Source organism: Salvelinus sp. IW2-2015, linkage group LG35, assembly GCF_002910315.2.
Source record: "Salvelinus sp. IW2-2015 linkage group LG35, ASM291031v2, whole genome shotgun sequence".
NCBI lineage: Eukaryota > Metazoa > Chordata > Actinopteri > Salmoniformes > Salmonidae > Salvelinus > Salvelinus sp. IW2-2015.
This window is the reverse complement of record NC_036874.1, coordinates 2,166,205-2,190,284: the sequence shown is the minus strand read 5'-3', so window position 1 is coordinate 2,190,284 and position 24,080 is coordinate 2,166,205. Positions and strand designations below refer to the sequence as shown.

The 24,080-nt window shown below is 43.0% G+C and overlaps 1 protein-coding gene and 1 long non-coding RNA gene across 6 annotated transcripts in view; one reads left to right on the top strand and one right to left on the bottom strand.

The window, feature by feature from the left end:
• The window catches only part of LOC111958619 (myelin-associated glycoprotein-like), a 54,990-nt gene extending 37,455 nt beyond the window's left edge, over positions 1-17,535 (bottom strand). The window contains exons 1-2 of one of the 5 annotated variants that reach the window (XM_070437492.1): positions 17,422-17,535; positions 14,825-14,954 (exon numbers count right to left, since the gene is read on the bottom strand). In XM_070437492.1, coding sequence (XP_070293593.1) covers positions 14,825-14,878 — 54 coding nt within the window. In that variant the 5' untranslated portion in view covers positions 14,879-14,954; positions 17,422-17,535. The other 4 variants (XM_070437491.1, XM_070437494.1, XM_070437495.1 and 1 more) reach the window with 4 other exon arrangements.
• Positions 13,397-14,356, top strand: LOC111958979 (uncharacterized). The gene is made up of 3 exons (XR_002876600.2): positions 13,397-13,475; positions 13,624-13,699; positions 13,831-14,356. It is a non-coding gene; the product is annotated as an uncharacterized lncRNA (long non-coding RNA).
• Positions 17,536-24,080: the final 6,545 nt, after the last annotated feature.

Below are 24,080 nucleotides of genomic sequence, written 5' to 3'. Positions count from 1 at the left end.
ACASRAATCTTGACAAAGCATTTCTGTATTGACCTCACTTTGTGCACGTGGGCATTGTCATGCTGAAACACTTCCCCAAAGTGTTGCCACAAAATTGGAATCACAGAATCGTCTAGAATGTAATTTTATGCTGTAGCGTTACAATTTCCCTTCACTGGGCCTAGCCTGAACCATGAAAAATAGCCTCATACCATTATTCCTCCTCCAACAAACTTAACAGCTGGCAGTATGCATTGGGGCAGGTAGCATTCTCCTGGCATCCGCCAAARCCAGATTTGTCCGTCAGACTGCTAGATGGTGAAGAGTGATTTGTCACTCCAGAGAACYCGTTTCCACTGCTCCACAGTCCAATGGCAGCGAACTTTWCACCGCTCCAGCCGACAATTGGCATTGTGCATTGTGATCTTAGGCTTGTGTGCAGCTGCTCGGCCATGGAAACCAATTTCATGAAGCTCCCGACGAACAGTTATTGTGCTGATGTTGCTTCCAGAGACAGTTTGAAACTCAGGAGTTAGTGTTGCAACCGAGGACAGATGATTTTTATGTGCTTCAGCACTCGGCGATCCCYTTCTGTGAGCTTGTGTGTTCTACCACTTTGTGTCTGAGCCTTTTTTGCTCCTAGACATTTCCACTTCACAATAACAGGACCTAAAGTTGACCAGGGCAAATCTAGCAGGGCAGACGGTGCAATGCTGAAAGTCACTGAGCTCTAAAGTAAGGCCATTCTACTGCCAATGTTTGTCTATGGAGATTGCATGGTCGTGTGGTAAATGTTATACACCTGTCAGCAACGTGTGTTGCCGAAATAGCCYAATCCACTAATTTGAAGGGGTGTCCACATACTTTTGTATATATAGTGTAGCTACTGTAGTAGGTGTATGCTGTAAAACTTTGGTAGAGCATGGGTGGCATAGGCATTGGGGTGCTCATGTGAATGTAATTTATTTGTCMGCTTCAGACCAATGCCTATTCTCACTTAAAGCATCTATTTTTTGTTTTTAATACAATTAGGAATAAGAATACTAGAATGGACATTAAATGTCTTATCACAGTATCAAAGGTCAACCATTTTGGTCAGGGACTTGGTCAACCATGGTCAGGCAGTGTGTTGTTATAAGGTATTGTGTAAAACAATCAATTTTAAGATTACATGCACAGTATGTTTATTGGATAGCTAGCCAGCCAGTTCAATAATGTGAGTCTGGAAGGAGAGTTTACAGTCTAGCCAGACACCTAGGTATTTATAGTTGTCCACATATTCTGTCCAGAGTGGTGATGCTAGTCGGGCGGGRGGGTGCGGGCAGCGATCAGTTGAAGAGCATGCATTCAGTTTTACTTGCATTTAAGAGCAGTTGGAGGCCACGGAAGGAGTGTTGTACGGCATTGAAGCTTGTCTGGAGGTTTGTTAAGCTTCTCCAATCCAAATTTAAATCTAGAATCGGCTTCTTATTTCGCAACAAAGGATCCGTCACTCATGCTGCCAAACATACCCTCTTAAAACTGACTATACTACCGATCTTTGACTTCGCCAATGTCATTTACAAAATAGCCTCCAACACTCTACTCAGCAAATTAGATGTAGTCTATCAAGGTGCTATCCATTTTGTCACCAAAGCCCCATATACCACCCACCACTGCAACCTGTATGCTCTCGTCGGCTGGCCCTCGCTTCATATTCGTCGCCAAACCCACTGGCTCCAGGTCATCTATAAGTCTTTGCTAGGTAAATCCCCGCCTTATCTCAGCTCACTGGTCTCCATAGCAGCACCCACCCGTAGCACACACTCCAGCAGGTATATTTCTCTGGTCATCCCCAAAGCCAACACCTACTTTGGCCATCTTTCCTTCCAGTTCTCTGCTGCCAATGACTGGAACGAATTGCAAAAATCACTGAAGCTGGAGACTCATATCTCCCTCACTAACTTTAAGCATCAGCTGTCAGAGCAGCTTACGATCATTGCACCTGTACACAGCCCATCTGTAAATAACCACCCAACTACCTCATCCCAATATTGTTATTTTTTTGCTTCTTTGCACCCCAGTATCTCTACACATTCATCTTCTGCACATCTATCACTCCAGTGTTTAATTGCTAAATTGTAATTATTTCACCCCTATAGCCTATTTTTTGCCTTACCTCCCCAATCTTACTACATTTGCACACACTGTATATACATTTTTCTATTATGTTATTGACTGTACGTTTGTTAATCCCATGTGTAACTCTGTGTTGTTTGTGTCCACTGCTTTTATTTATCTTGGCCATGTTGCAGTAAATGAGAACATGTTCTCAACTGGCCTACCTGGTTAAATAAAGTGAAATGTAAAAAAAAAAAATACAAAAAAAAATCCGCAGGTTGGCTGGGAGGCAGCCTACTACGACGGGAACCTCACAGTTCCTCTGTAACTCAACGGTTAGCAGCGCCACCTCACCGGTCACTCCGGCTTCCCGGGAGCAACGCTTACCTCCCCCGGAACGTTTCAATGGAGAGCCGGGAACCTGTCGGGCATTTCTAGCCCACTGTGCCCTCATTTTTGAGCTTCAGCCCTCTTCCTTCCCCTCAGACCACTCTAAGTTTGCGTACCTTATCACGCTGATGCCTGGGAGAGCGCTCGCCTGGGCTACAGTGGTATGGGAGCAACAGCCGGCCATATGCGGCAGTCTGTAGGAGTTTGTGGGAGAGGTTAAGAAGGTGTTTTATTCCCCATTTTCCAGGAGAGAGGCTGCCCGGAAGCTACTCCAGCTGCCGAGTACTCTGGTGGGCCATATGGAGAACTTCTCTGCTCCTCCTACTCACACCCGTTTCATGACATTTTGCTGTTGGGAAACCAGTCAAAATTTCCCCAGGTCCTCATTGACTTTGGGGCCAATYAGAGCTTTTTGGACGCTACCCTGGCTTCCTAGCTGGATATCCCCACACAGCCCCTCTCCATTTCCATGGACGTCAGAGCGCTGGACGGCCGGGTCACCCACACTACCACTCCCATCAACCTCCGTYTGTCAGGGAACCACAGCGAGGCCATCCAGTTCCTGCTCATTAAGTCTCCTCAGGTTCTCGTTGTATTGGGATTCTCCTGGCTCCAGCGACCTGATCCCCTCATTAACTGGTCTACTGGTGCCATCATGGGCTGGAGCCCGTTCTGCCACACCCATTGCCTGACGTCAGCACAACCTGCTCCGCAATTCCTGCGGAGTACCAGGACCTCCGGGAGGTGTTCAGCAAAGCCRGGGTCACTTCGCTTCCTCCGCACCGACCATATGACTGCGGGATTGACCTTCTCCCTAGCACTACTCCGCCCCGGGGATGACTGTAATCTCTGTTGAGACCAGAGACCAAGGCGATGTTGACCTACATAGGCGACACCCTAGCTGCAGGCTTCATCCATCCTTCGTCCTCTCCCGACGGCGCAGGACTGTTCTTTGTGGAGAAGAAGGACAAGACCCTGTGCCTATGCATTTATTACCGGGGTCTCAACGACATAATGGTGAAGAATCGCTACCCACTATGCCTCAACTCCTCGGCCTTCGAGCCGCTCCAGGGGGCCACTGTGTTTTCCAAGTTGGATCTACGGAACTCCTACCACTTGGTGTGGATACAGGAAGGAGACGAGTGGAAGACCGCCTTCAACATGGTCAGCGGTCACTATGAGTATCTGGTCATGCCATTTGGCCTTACCAACYCCCCTGCCGTGATCCAGGCTCTGGTGAATGATGTTCTCCGTGACATGCTGAACCAGTTCGTCTTTGTCTACCTCGATGACATCCTCGTCTTCTCCCGCGCCATCCYAGAACATGTGCACCACATCCGACAGGTTCTCCAACACCTCCTGGAGAACCAGCTGTTTGTAAAAGCAGAGAAGTGCAAGTTTCATCACTCCACCATCCCTTTTCTGGGGTACATCATTGCTGCAGGGAGTGTACAAATGGATCCCGGGAATGTGAGAGTGGTGGTGGATTGGCCCCAGCCTACATCCAGGGTGCAACTGCAATGTTTCCTGGAGTTCGTCAACTTCTACCGCCAATTTATCCGGGGTTACAGCACCCTGGCTTCCCCCCTGTCAGCACTCACCTCGCCGAAGATTCCATTCACGTGGTCTCCAGCTGCCGACCGGGCGTTCCGGGACATCAAACATCGCTTTACCACAGCTCCCATCTTTGTTCACCCTCACCCTTTCCATCAGTTCGTGGTGGCAGCCGATACTTCGGAGTGGGGGCTGTCCTGTCCCAGCATTCTGCCCTGGACCTCAAGATGCATCCCTGCCCCTTCTTCTCTCATCGTCTCAACACCACGGAAAAAAACCTATGATGTGGGGAATCGTGAGCTTCTGGGGGTGAAGATGGCATTGGAGGAATGGAGGCACTGGCTGGAGGGGGCGGAACATCCATTCATCGTGTGGACCGACCACAAGAACCTGGAGTATCTCTGCACCGCCAAATTCCTCAACTCCAGGCAAGCTAGATGGGCCCTGCTGTTCACATGGTTCAAATTCTCTCTCTCGTACCGGCCGGGATCCAAGAACGTCAAGCCAGATGCGCTGTCACGCCGCTATAGCCCCACGAATACTACACCAGTACCCGAGGCCATCCTTCCCACTTCATGCCTGGTGACAGCATTCAGCTGGGGAATAGGGAAGCAGGTCTGGGAGGCGCAGGGTTTCCAGCCAAACCCCGGGGGTAGGCCCCGATAATTGGCTGTTCGTTCCAGACACCGTCCAGGCTTGCCTGCCACCTGGGCGCCTGTCAGACCCTGGCTTTTGTACAACAACGCTTTTGGTGGCCTACCAAGGTCCCTGCCGTGACCGCATTCATCGCCACTTGCACGGTGTGTGRACAGAACAAGACTCCTCGGCAAGCTCCGGCTGGTCCTCTCCAACTTCTGCCTGTCCCTCACCGTCCCTGGTCTCACATCTCCCTGGACTTTGTCACGGGTCTTCCCCCGTCTGATGGCAACACCACCGTCCTGACCGTGGTGGATCGGTTTTCCAAAGCTGCTCACTTCATTCCTCTCCCCAAACTACCCTCTGCCAAGGAGACGGCCCAGCTCATGGTGCAGCACGTCTTCCGGATTCATAGACTACCGGTAGACATGGTATCTGACCGGGGTTCTCAGTTCTCATCCCAGTTCTGGAAGGTGTTCTGCACCCTCATTGGGTCGCCGGCCAGCCTGTCCTTCTGGTTTCATACCTTGGCATACCTTCTGCCCACATGTTTGTCCGTCGCTGTCGTCGTACCTGGAGGAGAGCCCGGTTGGCCCTCCACATGACCACCTCCAGGTATCGATGACAAGCGGATCACACCGGACCCCGGCTCCCCGGTATCGGCTAGGGCAGAAGGTATTGCTGCTCACCCGGGATCTGCCCCTCCGGGTGGAATCCCGCAAACTCTCCCCCCGGTTTATTGACCCTTTTCCCATCTCCAAAGTCATTAGCCCCTCTGCTGTTCGTCTTCTGTTAACTGGTACCCTTCGTATACATCCTACCTTTCATGTGGCCAGAATCAAACCCATGACTCACAGCCCTTTGAATGGTATGGTCTGAAGATGAAAAATAAATTACATTCACATGAGCAACCCAATGCCTATGCCACCCATGCTCTACCAAAGTTTTACAGCACACAGCTTTGACCTACTACAGTAGCTACACAGTTTTATACAAAAGTATGTGGACATCCCTTSAAATTAGTGGATTCGGCTATTTCGGCAACACACGTTGCTGACAGGTGTATAACATTTACCACACTGCCATGCAATCTCCATAGACAAACATTGGCAGTAGAATGGCCTTACTTTAGAGCTCAGTGACTTTCAGCATTGCACTGTCTGCCCTGTTAGATTTGCCCTGGTCAACTTTAAGTCCTGTTATTGTGAAGTGGAAACGTCTAGGAGCAACAACGGCTCAGACACAAAGTGGTAGAACACACAAGCTCACAGAACGGGATCGCCMAGTGCTGAAGCGCATCAAAATCGCCTGTCCTCGGTTGCAACACAACACTACCGAGTTTCAAACTGTCTCTGGAAGCAACATCAGCACAATAACTGTTCGCTGCCATTGGACTGTGGAGCAGTGGAAACGCGTTCTCTGGAGTGACGAATCACTCTTCACCATCTAGCAGTCTGACGGACAAATCTGGATTTGGCGGATGCCAGGAGAATGCTACCTGCCCCAATGCATACTGCCAACTGTTAAGTTTGTTGGAGGAGGAATAATGGTCTGGGGCTGTTTTTCATGGTTCAGGCTAGGCCCAGTGAAGGGAAATTGTAACGCTACAGCATAAAATTACATTCTAGACGATTCTGTGATTCCAATTTTGTGGCAACACTTTGGGGAAGTGTTTCAGCATGACAATGCCCACGTGCACAAAGTGAGGTCAATACAGAAATGCTTTGTCAAGATTYSTGTGGAAGAACTTGACTGGCCTGCACAGAGCCCTGACCTCAACCCCATCGAACACCTTTGGGATGAATTGGAATGCCGACTGCGAGCCAGGCCTAATTGCCCAACATCAGTGCTCGACCTGACTAATGCTCTTGTGGCTGAATGGAAGCAAGTCCTCTCAGCAATGTTTCAACATCTAGTGGAAAGCCTTCCCAGAAGAGTGAAGGCTGTTATAGCAGCAAAGGGGGGACCAACTCCAAGTTAATGCCTGTGATTTTGGAATGAGATGTTCGATGAGCAGGTGTCCACGTATGTAGTGTATGTTGGGTAAAGACCGCTTTCTGTGTTTACAAACATTGCCGCATGAGGGCGATGCGCGTAAGTTGGTGGCAGAACAAGGGGGAGATCTTATAGAACGGCAGCAAAAAAAAGCTTCTATTTATATGTTGCTTATGAGTACATTTCACACTACTTTTGGATTATAATTGGATTTTAAGGCTCAAATGAATATCTTGCTTAATATAATGTTTTGTCATCATCGCAAATCAACTTCATTATACTTAAAAAACACTTCAACTTCAARCAGTAAAATTACTCTTTGGCTACCTTTTGCTACAGCATATATCAATTAGTGTTAGTATTCTAACTAACAACTGCTGCATCCAAGTTAGTTATTGTACAAGATCACAACGAATGTTCAAGCAAGAATCAAAACATAATTGTAAGTGTATGAGAACCCCCAAAAGGTTTTTGTTTAGAAGTAATAAAAACATAAATCTAGGCTATGTTGAATGTGTGTGACGTCAGTGTGTTTTGTACTGAAAAAGGGTCTATTGTACTTCAAACTATGTGTAGGCTGTCACGCCCTGACCATAGAGAGACTTTTATTCTCTATGTTGGTTAGGTTGGGTGTGACTAGGGTGGGTTATCTAGGTTATTAATATGTCTATGTTGGCCTGGTATGGTTTCCAATCAGAGGCAGCTGTTTACCGTTGTCTCTGATTGGGGATCATATTTAGGCAGCCTTTCCCACTGGGTTTTTGTGGGATCTTGTTTGTTTGTGTGTAGTTGCCTGTGAGCACTGCATTTGACTTAATGTTTCTATTGTTTTGGTGAGATATATTAATTAAACATTTGGAACTCTACGCACGCTGCGCCTTGGTCCGTTAATTCTACAAACGATCGTGACATAGGTAGGATGCTTAAGATTTGAAACTTCTCAAACAACCCAATTCATACTTCCCCCKTTTTTTGTTGTTGACAGGTGTGTTGTGTACCTCCAATCTAGTTGATTTGTGAATTTTCATAGTGTTATGAATTTTATGAATAATGACTAAATTGTGTATACATTTAACGTAGAGAATTCTGTTAGTTATAGTTCTGTCTCTGTATAATGATAAATAATGTTTGTCCATAAGAAAGAGGGACTGTTAGCAGGCAAGGAACTGTGGCAGACAACTTGTGACCACTGTGGAAATGATAACAGGGAAGGAAGTCTCCCCACCCAGGGAGGGGAGAGACCTTGGGCTGGTAGTAGATTGTATAACAGGTGGCAGGCAATGTATGAGTAGGAGAAGACTTGTGAACTATATTGTCTGAGAGGAGGAGGGACAATTATGACGAAATGAGAGGTTTATAAACCAATGTACAGGAAATGATAAGGAGAGCTCTCGTAAATAACTATTCTGACTATTGTAAACTGGCCTCTGTCTGTTTCATTTCAACAACAACCTTACAAATTCTTGGTAACAGACCGAGTAGTTTAATTGAAGTTCAGTTTATGAGCATTGAGAACAGAATTCTTTTAACACAGATATTGGTGTCATATTGGTGTCATAAAGATAAAATAAATAAATATTGGCTTAGTTATGGTGATAGGGGACAGATGAATCGGGTGCACCTACCGCCAACAACCTGAGACAAATAAAAATATATAGGAACACAAGGCTTTATCGTTTGTTTTTTTACAGAAATGTTGTTGGGCGGTCAACTAGGAATGCCTTGGAGATCGACAAGTTGGTCGTGATAAACCGGTGACCACTGCTCTAGAAAGTTGAGAAGTTCAATCTCATGCTTCTCCCTCTTTGGACTGATATTTCTGTGCAGCAGTCATGGGAGCTGAGCGGCAGTCTCGTGGCTACTTGCGCACAGCTTAGAGGGAACATTGGAAATAAATCCTTTCATCAGCTGTCTGGGTGGCTGGTCTCAGACGATCCTGCAGGTGAAGAAGCAGGATGCGGAGGTCCTGGATTGGCTTGGTTACACGTGGTCTGCGGTTGTGAGGCCGGTTGGACATACTGCCAACTTCTCTAAAACGACGTTGAAGGCAGCTTGCGGTAGAGAAATGAACATTAAATTATCTGGCAACAGCTCTGGTGGACATTCCTGCAGTCAGCATGACAATTGCATGCTCTCCCAAAACTTGAGACATCTGTCGCATTGTGTTGTGTGACAAAATTGCACATTTTGGAGTGGCCTTTTATTGACCCCAGCACAAGGTGCACCTGTTTATTGATCATGCTGTTCAATCAGCTTCTTGATATGCCACACCTGTCAGGTGGATGGATTATCTTGGCAAAGGAGAAATGCTCACTAACAGGGATGTAAACAAATTTGTGTGCAACATTTCAGAGAAGTAACCTTTTTGTGCATATGGAACATTTCTGGGATCTTTTATTTCAGCTAATGAAACATGTTGCGTTTATTTTTATTTATTTAACCTTTATTTAACTAGGCGAGTCAGTTAAGAACAAATTCTTATTTACAATGACGGCTTACCCCGGCCAAACACGGACGACGCCGGGCCGATTGTGCGCCGCCCTATGGGACTCCCATTCCCGGCCGGATGTGATACAGCCTGGAAATAGTTTGTTCAGTATATATTATTATTATTTGATTTGTTTATTTATTCTGATTGATCAGGAGGTGCTGCAGCACCCATCAGCACCCGTACTCCCATGGCTATGTTTGTGATCATAACCTAGAACCCTTGCTGAGTTGCTGAAGCCCATTAGCCTACATTCACTCTTGTAGTGTCTTTTCAAATGAAGAGAATGCATCTGAGAGTAGCCCTAACTCTATCCACAGGAATGAGCAGAAAGACACCAGCAATGAAATCCACACAAACTACACTGCTCAAAAAAATAAAGGGAACACTTAAACAACACAATGTAACTCCAAGTCAATCACACTTCTGTGAAATCAAACTGTCCACTTAGGAAGCAACACTGATTGACAATAKATTTCACATGCTGTTGTGCAAATGGAATAGACAAKAGGTGGAAATTATAGGCAATTAGCAAGACACCCCCAAWAAAGGAGTGATTCTGCAGGTGGTGACCACAGACCACTTCTCAGTTCCTATGCTTCCTGGCTGATGTTTTGGTCACTTTTGAATGCTGGCGGTGCTTTCACTCTAGTGGTAGCATGAGACGGAGTCTACAACCCATACAAGTGGCTCAGGTAGTGCAGCTCATCCAGGATGGCACATCAATGCGAGCTGTGGCAAGGTTTGCTGTGTCTGTCAGCGTAGTGTCCAGAGCATGGAGGCGCTACCAGGAGACAGGCCAGTACATCAGGAGACGTGGAGGAGGCCGTAGGAGGGCAACAACCCAGCAGCATGACCGCTACCTCCGCCTTTGTGCAAGGAGGAGCACTGCCAGCGCCCTGCAAAATGACCTCCAGCAGGCCACAAATGTGCATTTGTAAAATAGGATGATCGAGCAGCAGTGAGGGCTCTTCGATACCGCACGGTACTGTCTTTCCAAGCTAGTTGGAAGACTTCCAGTTTGGTGTGACGCCATTTCCGTTCCAATTTTCTGGAAGCTTGCTTCAGAGCTCAAGTATTTTCTGTATACCAGGGAGCTAGTTTCTTATGACAAATGTTTTTTGTTTTTAGGGGTGCGACTGCATCTAGGGTATTGCACAAGTTTTGCACAGTTCCTCAGTTAYATGGTTAACTGATTTTTGTACTGTGACGTCCTAGGGTAGGCGGAGGGAGTCTGGAAGTGCATCTAGGAATCTTTGGGTTGTCTGAGAATTTATAGCACAACTTTTGATGATCCTTGGTTGGGGTCTGAGCAGATTATTTGTTGCGATTGCAAACATAACAAAATGGTGGTCCGATAGTCCAGGATAATGAGGAAAAACATTAAGATCCACAACATTTATTCCACGGGACAAAACTAGGTCCAGAGTATGACTGTGACAGTGAGTAGGACGAAACAAAAKCCATTGAGTCGATGATGGCTCCAAAAGCCTTTTGGAGTGGGTCTGTGGACTTTTCCATGTGAATATTAAAATCACCCAAAATTTGAAAATGATCTGCTATGACTACAAGGTCCGATAGGAATACAGGGAACTCAGTGAGGAACGCTGTATATGGCCCAGGAGGCCTGTAAACAGTAACTATAAAAAGTGATTCAGTCGGCTGCATAGATTTATTTCATGACTAGAAGCTCAAAAGACAAAAACGTCATTGCTGTTTTTGTGTAAATTACGCACACGCCTGACAGTGACAGAACACTGAAACAATCACAGCGCAACTAGAGAACATTACCGACCCCTACGCTCCGTATTTTCCTCTGGCTGCCCCACCACCCACAACAAGCACTGAGCTAGTCTGAACCACCTGCATTTTGGAGTTGCCTTACTCAACAAAGCAAAAAAGAGACCATGTTTGTATGGAGGCTTTATTTACTCAATCATTTTTTATAGATTRTTTTACTTTATTTGCAAACTGATATGCGACACGTATTAATTGCAAAATAACATGCYAAACAGGCAACCCCCTCCCCCCAAAATATGATACAAGTATGACACAACGTCAGTACTTGTTGCATTTACCATGTACGTACTGTAAATCCTATCATCAACTGATTTCAGCCAGTATGTGGCTGTGAATTGACTGCATTGTTTGAATAGGATGTTGGTATTTTGGCAGTTAATTGAAAATTGGGATCATTCCACTTAACCTGTCTCCAACAGCCAATGAAATTGCAGGGCGCCAAATACAAATCAACAGAAATCTCATAAATCAAATTTCTCAAACATACAAGTATTAGGCACCATTTTAAAGATAACATTCTCGTTAATCCAGCCACAGTGTATGATTTAAAAAATGCTTTACAGTGAAAGCTCCACAAACGATTATGTTAGGTCACCACCAAGTCACAGAAAAACCCAGCCATTTTTCCCGCCAAAGAGAGGAGTCACAAAAAGCACAAATAGAGATAAAATGAATCACTAACCTTTGATGATCTTCATCAGATGACACTCATAGGACTTCATGTTACACAATACATGTATGTTTTGTTTGATAAAGTGCATATTTATATCCAAAAATCTAATTTTACATTGGTGTGTTATGGAGAAGTATATCTTTAATTCTGTGCATAACACTTGTATCTCTGAGTACAGAGCTCAGAGACCAAAACAAGCCATAAAGATACCCGCCATTTTGTGGAGTCAACAGAAGTCCYAAATAGCATTATAAATATTCACTTACCTTTGATGATCTTCATCAGAATGCACTCCGAGGAATCCCAGTTCGACAATAAATGTTTGTTTTGTTCGATAAAGTCCATAATTTATGTCCAAATACCTTCTTTTTGTTTGCGCGTTTAGTTCAAAAATCCAAATTCACGACGCGCAGGCCAAAAGTAAAAAAAATTCCATTACAGTTCGTAGAAACATGTCAAARGATGTATAGAATCAATCTTTAGGATGTTTTTAACATAAATCTTCAWTAATGTTTCAACCGGAGAATTCCTTTGTCTTTAGAAAGGAAAAGGAACGCAGCTACCTCTCACAGGCGTGCACGAGACTGAGCTCATGGCACTCTGTCAGACACAATGGTTGTAAGAGCTCTCATTCTCTCCCCCTTCACAGTAGAAGCCTGAAACAAGGTTATAAAGACTGTTGACATCTAGTGGCAGCCTTGGGAAGGGCAATATGACCCCATAGACACTGTATATTGGATAGGCAAAGACTTGAAAACCTACAAACCTCAGATTTCTCACTTCCTGGTTGGATTTTTTATCAGGTTTTTGCCTGCCATATGAGTTATGTTATACTCACAGACATCATTCAAACAGTTTTAGAAACTTCAGAGTGTTTGCTATCCAAATCTGCTAATAAGATGCATATGCATATATTAGCAACTGGGACTGAGTAGCAGGCAGTTTACTCTGGGCACGCTTTTCATCCAATGCCACCTTGTCCTTCACTCTGTCCACAAACGGTAAGGTAAACAGTGGGGGACGTGTATCATAAATTAAGTATTATATACTTCATTAACATCATAAATGATACTACTGGTACATTAATTAAACGTATTGTCACGACTTCCGCCGAAGTCGGCTCCTCTCCTTGTTCGGGCGGCGTTCGGCGGTCGACGGCACCGGCTTTCTAGCCATCGCCACTCATTTTTCATTGATCCATTTGTTTTGTCTTGTTCCCTGCACACCTGGTTTTTATTCCCCAATCATACTGCATGTATTTATTCCTCTGTTCCCCCTCATGTCTTTGTGTGAAAATGTTTGTGTTACGTGTTAATTGTTGACGCGCCAGACTGGTTTGCTTATACCGTGTTGTTCACGAAGATGTTTATTGTTAAACATAAATTATTGTGACTGTTTTGCGCGTTTTGCACTTTTGCCTATTGGCTGGAGGTTTTGATGCAGTTCCGTCCGTCTGTTGGTTTCTCCTGCCTCAGTAAAATGTGCGCCTGTTCACAACTCTCTGCTCTCCTGCACCTGACTTCGCTACCAGTACGCACACACCTGACACATATTTATTTGTTTTTGGACAGATAAGATGTTGATGCCGTACGTTTCAATTGGTATTGCTGCATTAGTGGTGGTAGTAATATTAATTCCCATGGCAGCTTGCCTGTTGACCAAAAAGGGGTAAGTTACTCTTGTATTCATTTTTGGAAGGAGTTACGTAGATTTGTGTTTTGTTATTAGCTGTTTTGTTCTGTTTTGACAACTTCACATTATTTTTCTCATCCGTGGGAGGAGTCGTAGTGACCAGCCAGTAACCAATATGCAGGACATGGATGCATCCAAGTGTGCTTCCTCAAATCCCTCACCATCAAGGTACTGTGTTTTTTAAAGGCTGTTCTATCTGTGATCATAACCTACAATGTATGATGAGTTGTTAAATGCCATTAGCCTACATTCACTCTTGTTGTGTCTTATCAAATGAAGAGAATGCATCTGAGAGTGGCCCTAACTCTATCCACAGGAATGAGCAGACAGACACCAGCAGGGAAYTCAACACAAACTACCACACCAACAATCACCTATATGGCAACATGGAGGTATGTACTGTAGGCCTACTGCAGAAATTTAGTAGATATCTGAGATKTGAGAAGAACTTAGCCCTAAATACAAAGGATATAAAAAACAATAGAGGTGTTGTTGATGATATCTCTGAACTGGTTTCCTGAAGACTGAAGAGGATGGTGACCCATACGAGTGTSATGGTGGAGACGATGCAGTCTATGGTAACGTGTGAACACAACAGGAAGCATGTGGAAGTCAGCTGGCCAAGAGGCCATGGRCCTCAGTGTGATTCCAGTAAAATATTAACATTTTAACCCAATGTAGCATAACAYGTGACTGCTTAAATTTGTTAGCTTGATGTAGCTTTATGGTTCTAATTGCTAAAGAATATGGTGCATTCTTATTTGGGCTGTGGCTTTGTTATAGCTTTTACAAGACTTATGTTTATTATCTATGGTTTGGGTAATTCAGAAATGTATTTMACTAAATGTCAATTATCCACAAAATAATAACCAGTATTTAACAATAGCTTGTTTCACGCTTCCCCYGGTGTCTGTGGCAATTGTGTTTTGAGGCTAATCTGAGGATAGATTACGAGTGTGGGACTTTCAGTGTTTCTCCACTTGGTGTTGCTCTTTCATTTATTGAGATTTTCAACGCCTGTTTATTTCCATAGGGTTTGAGCTATTTCACAATACTGATTTTGTCAATATACTGTAGCTTCAGTTTTTTTTTTTACCCTCTCTATAAGAACACATCAGTAACAGGCATGCAAATCAAAATTCAGATTATGATGAATTTGTATTAGGTTATGATTGTAGCTCTGAATACATTATCAAATCTGAATATATAAATTAAACATTTTTTGAACAAATCCTTCATATGATTTGAAATGCATAGAAATTGATTCAGTGTATTGAATTGTGTGTTCTCCTACCCACATCATTGAGAGGATGAGAAACATAGAGATCCTATTAAATTATAATAATAATTTATATTTTAATAATATTCTAGTATTTCTATTCCTAATTCCTAATTATATGGTGAGAAAGGCCTCCCCATACTCATTCCTGGCAGAGAAGAACATCGTGTCCTTATCCTCAAACTCCCCCTCCACTAAAACTGTAGAGGTTGAACCCATTGTGAAACTGTTGACTAACGTTATAGATGTACTTGTCCAACTGATCTCTGCAGTCCAACTGATCTCTGGGCATCCACAACAAACTGACAAGTCAAATGTCTGGTTTTGTTGGTTCAGCCCAAGTAATTCGGCATACACTTCTGGAGGGTCTGTTGGGAGAATACGAAACCATTAGTTTACAGCCACAAAGCATATTTTTTACGGACCACTTACAGAAGTGCAATGAGCTACAATAACTCTGGAACTTCCCCCAATTACTGTGATCTTCAGCAAATACCCCTGTTAACTTGTCATGACAAGAAAAACTAGTGAGAAACATTAATGTTCCAAGTGTATCCATTACTAGGAAGTGACTCTTAATTGACTACCTGGCTAAAGGAGAAGCTGGGTAATAGAAGTTGTAAAGGCTTGGTCCTTATAATCTACTGTGATTGTCCATTCTCTGGAACGCCTATGTCCCTCTGTGTTGATGGCAGTGCGGTAGAGGGCTTCAGTGAGTCTGGTCAAAGTTTATTGGTCACGTACATAGTTTAGTAGATGTTTTAGCGGGTGCAGTGAAATGCTTATGTTACTTGCTCCTAACAACACAATAAAATGTCAAACGAATACACAAATCATCAAAAAGTTTAAAAAATAAATAATAATCAAGAATAGTCAGAATCCAATTAACAACACAAATAGCACTGTCCCAGTAATCCAAATGCAATCTATACTTATATACACCGGATTATGTAACACAAGATATACTAAGAATGATTTGTACAGCAGTAGATATAGTAGAGTAAGCTATGTCAATAATCCAGTATTTAAATGTGCTGTGGTATAAACAGCCTGACTAAAATGCAATGTACAGTAGTAGTAATATTAGTAATATTAGATTGAGCTAATCTGAGAGTACAACACCCCGTGGCAAAATGGATTGAATTGCAGGAAATTAGCTTCCGGACCAGAGTCCAGAATAAAAATATATATGTATGTTAATGGTGTTTAGAGAGTAAGGGTGTGTACAGCAGTAGTTATAAAGGTTGAGCCATGACTAGAATACAGTATATACATATAAAGTGAGTAAAACAGTATGTAAACATTATTAATGTGACCAGTGTTCAATGACTTAACCTTCAGAAAGTATACATACCCCTTCACTTATTCCACAGTACATGGGATGTGAATACTTTCTGAATGCGCTATACACAGGGCAGTCTCTAAGGTGCAGGGCAGAGTACCAGGTGGTAGCCGGCTAGTGACAGTGTCTAAGGTCTGCGGCACTGCATCTCAGTGCCAGAGGTGTCACTACAGAACCTGGTTCGATTCCAGGCTGTATCACAACCGGCCGTGATTGGGAGTCCCATAGGGCGGCGCACAATTGACAAGAAAGAACAATAATTGTCAAACTAAGAAAMTGATTTGGCTTTTAGACATTAAAAGGATCATATGCAATGCTATCTTTCTAGTCATAATAACGTTTTCCTTATTCCTTCAGTTCCAGCACCCCACCGTTTTCTTATTCATTGCTTATGGCTTGGAGGTAGGCTACAAAAATGGATTATCTACAGTAAAATATATTGTATTTATTATATATGTACTAGTTTGCACACAATAAAATACTAAACAATGTGATGAGAGCAGTAATGGTCGGTGCTGTTTAAGATGAGGGAGGATGATAAAAAAATTATGAACATGGCCTTATTTCTATTACATTATATTGGATGACTGTCATTGAAATTCCATTTACCCAGCTCAATGTAACATTGATAGGTTGAGTCTACTACATGATGCTCAAATTTTCCCTGTACCCATCATGAGGTTGCTACAACCTAGCCTATGAATTAAGATTTACAACGTAGGTGCACAGGTGGACATAATTTTGAGTAATCAAGGTCACAGACAGTGACACATTCACTACCACCTTGCTCACACTTGCCTGCATCTACAGTAGCTGAGCTAGAGTGTAATCATTAGTCCAACAGTTGCAAACAAGAGTTTCTATTGGACAAATACAGTTARGTTAATCCACATTTCGTTCTGTTTGCTTTCGCTTAAGACAAGTTTTAATCAACAGAATCGTTGCAATGAATACACACCTGATCACACGCAAACACAGTCCACATTCATAGCAGCAACATACAAATAGCTTGTTGTATGTATAATTCCTTCTCGCACCTATCTACGCGCTCTTCTCCTCTCACATTTTCCCTTCGCTTGTGAACTTCAGTGCACAACACATCAGCTGTCTGTGACGAGGCGAAAAAACCTTTCCAAGCCAAACCTTCATATCAAGACCGCTAACTGCACACATTCTAAATAATTTCCACTTCATAGTCAACCTAGCTGCAAGAACTAACGCGTTAGTAAACCTGCTACAATCATGCAGTACAGTGTACAGTCAGCAGCAATCAGTTTGTCAGTTACACAGAGGGGCTCAGGTGGTAATACATTAATAAAACCAAAAGCTAACCTTGACTTGGAAGAGTTCCAATGTAGGACAGCCATATCCAGCTGGCTAACATAGCATCCCTCTCTGTTTGAACCAGGTGTTTGAGTAGGCTAAACTAGCTAGCTACGTTTGTTAACTAAGTAAGTAAAACTGAACAAAAAATATATTACAAAAATCTCTACCTCTCCGTCTCTTGCTTCTCCTTATTTTTGGAAGAAATGAATGTGTTCAAAACTGTTCAACTATTGTCTTTCTCTCTCTTTGAGTCAACTACTCCCCAGATTGTATGCACTGCAGTGCGAGCTAGCTGTAGCTTATGCTTTCAGTACWAGATTCATTTGCTGATCCTTTGATTGGGTGGACAACATGTCAGTTCATGCTGCAAGAGCTCTGATAGGTTGGAGGATGCCCTCTGGAAGTTGTCATAATTACTGTGTATGTCTATGGAAACGGGTGAGAACCATGAGCCTCCTAGGTTTTGTATTYACGTTAATGTACCCAGAGGAGGACTGAAGCTAGTGTAATGGATGTGAAATGGCTAGCTAGTTAGCGGGTACGCGCTAATAGCGTTTCAATCGGTTACGTCACTTGCTCTGAGACTTGAAGTAGGGTTTCCCCTTGCTCTGCAAGGGCTGCGGCCTTTGTGGAGCGATGGGTAACGATGCTTCGTGGGTGACTGTTGTTGATGTGTGCAGAGGGTCCCTGGTTCGCGGTCGGGCGAGAGAACGTACTAAAGTTATACTGTTACATTGATGCTGTTGACCCGGATCACTGGTTGCTGCGGAAAAGGAGGAGGTCGAAAGGGGGGTGAGTGTAACGGATGTGAAATGGCTAGCTAGTTAGCGGGTACGCGCTAATAGCGTTTAAATCGGTTACGTCACTTGCTCTGAGACTTGAAATAGGGTTTCCCCTTGCCCTGCAAGGGCCGTGGCTTTTGTGGAGCGATGGGTAACGATGCTTCGTGGGTGACTTGTTGATGTGTGCAGAGGGTCCCTGGTTCGCGCCCGAGGTCGGGGCGAGGGGACGTACTAAAGTTATACTGTTACACTAGCTGTCCTCCAGTTACACCATGGTGCTACCCTACAGAGTGCTGTTTAGGGTAGTGCAGACCTTCACTGCAAAACAGTGTGTTTTAATCAATTATTTGGTAACATGTGAATATATTTTGTGTAGTGTTATCTAAAAAGGATACCTTTTTAATGTTTCACTATTTAAAAAAAAAAAAGGAAATTCACTGAGGAGGATGGAGCCTCCACTGCTGTAGAGCTGAGATGCTCCAGTGACAGTAACCCTGCTGCCCACAGCTACCGCTGGCAGCACAGCAGAGGGCCTCAGGCCACCATGGGACCCACACTCACACTGGAGAGGGTGGCCATACTCACTTAAGCCCTCTACTGCACTGCAATCAACACAGAGGGACAAGACCACTCCAGCCCACTGAAGATCAGATTAGAGTGTAAGCAGATCCAGTGTTAGTAGATCCATCCACATGTTGTCACTAAGGGGCATGTTCTGTCTGTGTATGTAATATTAAGACAATGCTCTTGAGGATGTAGGTAGCACAACATGTTCAGCTGAAACACCTGTTTATCATTCTCATTCCAGATGCTCCTGAGATCAAAGTGGACTTTTTTCTGCACATCAGACATTTCCATGTTTACTTGTCTGTGCATTGTGGAATCGGAGCCCACCGGTACCGTGGAGTGGTCTCTTCCAGCTGGACCCTGCCCAGTACCAGGGTGGAGAGGCATGTGTCAGTTACCATGGTGACCCTACAGAGGGCACTAGGCTTCTCAGAGACCATCCACTGCCATGCCAGCAAGACACATGGCAATGCCACCTTGTCCTTCACTGTGTCCATGAGTTACGTAGACTTTTGTTTGTTTTTAGCTGTTTTGTTTTGGATAACTTGGTATTATTGTTCTCATCAGTGACAGGAGTCYTAGTGACCAGRCAGTAACCAYWATGCAGGTCAAGGATGCATCCAAGTGTGCTTCCTCAGATCCCTCACCATCAAGGTACTGCATTTTTTAAAGGCTATTCTATTTGTGATCATGGCCAAATAGAATAGATGTTTAGGGGAATTTTTTTGTTGTCAACAGCTATTTTGGTCCACTCATACAGGAGTAATAAAGGCCCAGTGCATTACTTTTGTGGCAATTAAAAATATGCAGTACCAGTCAAAAGTATGGACACACCTACACATTCAAGGGTTTTTCTTTATTTTTACTATTTTCTACATTGTAGAATAATAGTGAAGACATCAAAACTATGAAATAACACATATGGAATCATATAGTAACCAAAAAAGTGTTCATTTTGATTTGAACACATTCTATCCCATAAATATATTTATATGTTAGATTCTTCAAAGTAGCCAACTTGTGTCTTGATGACAGTTTTTCACACTCTTGGCATTCTTTCAACCAGCTTCACCTGGAATGCTTTTCCAACAGTCTTGAAGGAGTTCCCACACATGCTGAGCACTTATTGGCTGTTTTTCCTTCACTCTGCGGTCCAACTCATCCCAAACCATCTCAATTGGGTTGAGGTCAGGTGATTGTGGAGGCCAGGTCATCTGATGCAGTACTCCATCACTCTCCTTCTTGGTCAAATAGGCCTTGCACAGCCTGGAGGTGTGTTGGGTCATTGTCCTGTTGAAAAACAAATGATAGTCCCACTAAGCACAAACCAGATGGGATGGTGTATCGCTGCAGAATGCTGTGGTAGCCATACTGGTGAAGTGTGCCTTGAATTCAAAATAAATCACTGACAGTGTCACCAGCAAAGCACCCCCACACCATCACACCTTCTCTTCCATGCTTCACTGTGGGAACCACACATGTGGAGATCATCCGTTCACCAACTATGCGTCTCAGAAAGACACGGCAGCTGGAAACAAAAATTTCACATTTGGGCTCATCAGACTAAAGGACAGATTTCCACCAGTCAAATGTCCATTGCTCGTGTTTCTCCGCCCAAGCAAGTCTCTTCTTATTATTGGTGTCCTTTAGTAGTGGTTTCTTCGCAGGAATTCAACCATGAAGGCCTGATTCACGTAGTCTCCTCTGAACAGTTGATGTTGAGTTGTCTGCTACTGCACTTGAACTCTGTGAAGCATTTATTTGGGCAGCAATTTCTGAGGCTGGTAACTCTAATGAACTAACCTTCTGCAGCAGAGGTAACTCTGGGTCTTCCTTTCCTGTGGCGGTCCTCATGAGAGACATTTTCATCATAGCGCTTGTTGGTTTTTGCGACTGCACATGAAGAAACTTACAAAGTTCTTGAAATGTTCCAGATTGACTGACCTTCATGTCTTAAAGTAATGATGGACTGTCATTTYTCTTTACTTATTTGAGCTGTTCTTGCCATAATATGGACTTGCTCTTTTATCAAATAGGGCAATCTTCTGTATACCACCCTACCTTGTCATTGTATATATTATTAGTTAATAGTTTTATTTATTCTGATTCATCCGGAGGTGCTGCAGCACCCATCAACACCCCTACTCCCTGTGGCTATGTCTGTGATCATAACCTAGAACCCCTGCTGAGTTGTTAAAGCCCATTAGCCAACATGCAATCTTGTTGTGTCTTACCAAATCAAGAGAATGCTTCTGAGAGTGGCCCTAACTCTATCCACAGGAACAGACACCAGCAGTGAAATCCACACAAACTACTACACCAACAATCACCTATATGGCAACATGGATGTATGTACTGTAGGCCTACTGCAGACATTTACAGTAGATATCTAAGATATGAGAAGAACTGTGACCTAAATAGAAAGGATATAAAAAACTAAAGAGGTGTTGTTGATGATAGTATCTCTTATCTGGTTTCCTGTAGGCTGAAGAGGATGGCGACCAATACGAGTGCGTGAACATAACAGGATGCATGTGTGAGTCAGCTGTCTCAGAGGCCATGGTACTCATCCTGTCAAAGGTTCCAGTAAAATATGATCATTTTAACCCAATGTAGGAGAGCTGGCGACTGCTTACATGTGTTAGCTTTATGGATCTAAAGGCTAAAGAAAATGGGACATTACTATTTGGGTTCTACCTTAAGTTTTATGGGTTTTACTAGGCATTTGTTTTTATCTASAGCTTTGGTGATTCTGAATTATTACTATGATTTTTTTTAACCTTTATTTCTCTAGGCAATTCAGTTAAGAACAATTTCTTGTTTTCAATGATGGCCTACGAACAGTGCCTTGTTCAGGGGCAGAACTACAGATTTTTACCTTGTCAGCTCGGGGATTCYAACATGCAACCTTTCGTTTACTAGTCAAACGCTCTAACCACTAGGCTACCTGCTGTTGTACTGTTATAATAATTGAGAAGTGTATATACAGTATATTATTTTTTTTGTGTTGCCCCTTTCAACTGTAATCCACTGATGTGTAACTGACACTCAGGTCAGCACTGTGCTTCTGTTGTCACCTTGAATGTACAGACAAATACAGTAAAGTGTCATTTGTCAAAACAGGCCATATTGAGATATACTGTATGTACTTGAGATGGAGAATACAATGACTGTAAAGTAAAGTACCCCCAGATCAGATGGAATATGAACATGAGTAAATGTTCAACAACAACAGTGATCAAATACAAATATATGTGTTTCATTGTATTTTAATATTGTCTGTCATGTTTGTTCCTGGAATCTCCCAATCTACTACTGAGTTATTTTTCATCATTTTACTACCACAGTTTATGTTCTTACTGGGACACTCTGCTTCTCACTGATCTGCTGTGTGAGGAAAAACAAACATCTATTATCATAAATCAACTTCATGAATCAACTTCAAGTACTCAAAGAATGTAAATGTCAAGCAGAGGTAAATATTAGTCACCAATGAGCTGCTGTCTCCACTTGTCTACCTCTTCTCAGGTCGCTGTGGCCTCTGTAAATCACCACTTCTGCTCCTGTTGATTTGTAGAAGGTATTACATCATATGTGTATGTGAAATAGGAATGATGAGCAAGAGGAGTAGGGACTAAAATGTGAACAAACCCAGTGCACCACCAGTTCTGTTTAAATGGTCTAATCTGTATTTACGTAGGCCACAAATGTTTACAGGGCTGTATCACCGCCTGTTACGGCAACTGCAGGGCTCTCCAGAGGGTGGTGCGGTCTGCCCAATGCATCACCGGGGCACACTGCCTGCCCTCCAGGACACGTACAGCACCCGATGTCACAGGAAGGCCAAAAAGATCATCAAAGACATCAATCACCTGTGCCACGGCCTGTTCAAACCACTACCATCCAGAAGGAGAGGTCAGTACAGGTGCATCAAAGCTGGGCCCGAGAGACTGAAAAACAGCTTTCATCTCAAGGCCARCTGACTGTTAAATAGAAATTACTACCCGGCTACCACGCGGTTACTCAACCCTGCACCTTAGAGGCTGCTGCCCTATATAAWTAGATGTAATCACTGGTCACTTTAATAATGGAACACTAGTCACTTTAATAATGTTTACATACTGCTTWACTCCTTTCATATGAACATACTCTATTTTCTTCTACTGTATTTTAGTCAATGCCACTCCGACATTGCTCGTCCTAATATTTATYTATTTCTCAACTCCATTATTTTACTTTAGATTTGTGTGTATTGTTGTGAATTGCTAGATATTACTGCACTGTTGGAGCAAGYAACACAAGCATTTCACTACATTTTATTTTATTTTGATTTGAAGAGTATCTATCCCATTGTGATCCTCCATAAAAACAACATTTTAGACTTTATTAAAGAAGGTGATCCCTAATAGTGTTGGGGACAGTATTTTTTTTTTTAAATATACCCTGAGTACAAACAGTCTAAAACAACTGATGCCAATATTTGACATTTTGACATTTTGAAATGCCTGTGCTTTTCTCCATTCTTTGGTACCACCAATCTTAAATTGATTGAGAGCCAAATGCATTCATCAGCAATGATGTAGTGAAGTTGTATAGTTTCAACTTTCAGAAATCCTGACTGATACACAGCGGTGTAAAGTACTTGTTTTTGGGAGTATCTGTACTTTACAATTTATATTTGTGACAGCTTTTACTTTTACTTCACTACATTCCCAAAGAAAATGATGTACTTTTTACTCCATACATTTTCCCTGACACCCAAAAGTACTAGTTACAATTTGAATGCTTAGCAGTAAAGGTCCAATTCACACATTTGTCAAGAGAACTTCCCTGGTCATCCCTACTGCCTCTGATCTGGTGGACTCACTAAACATAAATGTTTCCTTTGTAAATTATGTCTGTGTGTTGGAGTGTGCCCATGGCTGTCAAAAAAAGCTATAAAATGGAAATTCTGCCATCTGGTTTGCTAAATATAAGGAATTTGATGTGTAGCATTTACTTTTAATTTGTACTTTTACTCAACTATGACAATTGAGTACTTTTTCCACCACGGTACTTAAGTACATTTAAAATCTGATACTTTTAGACTTTTACTCAAGTATAATTTTACTGGGTTACTTTCACTTGAGTCATTTTATATCTTTACCTTTACTCAAGTATGATATTTTAATACTTTTTCCACCTCCGTTGATACATTAATCTTGTCTAAATGGATTTGAGTGAAACGTTTTGTTTGATGGTGACTAGYCCCATTCACACCTCCCTGGCCTGCAGAACCTCTGCCATCAACAGACTAAATCATCCACCTTTCCATCAGTTGCTGACTGCAGAGGCAAGACACTTCCAAACTCATCTCTGGTAAGTTTTTATGGCTCAATTATGTTTTTATGACTTCTTACCCTCAAAACATTCATACAATCGTTGGCAGACAYCATTTGTAAGTGGYTTACACAACTAGCACCACCAGTCATTCAGTT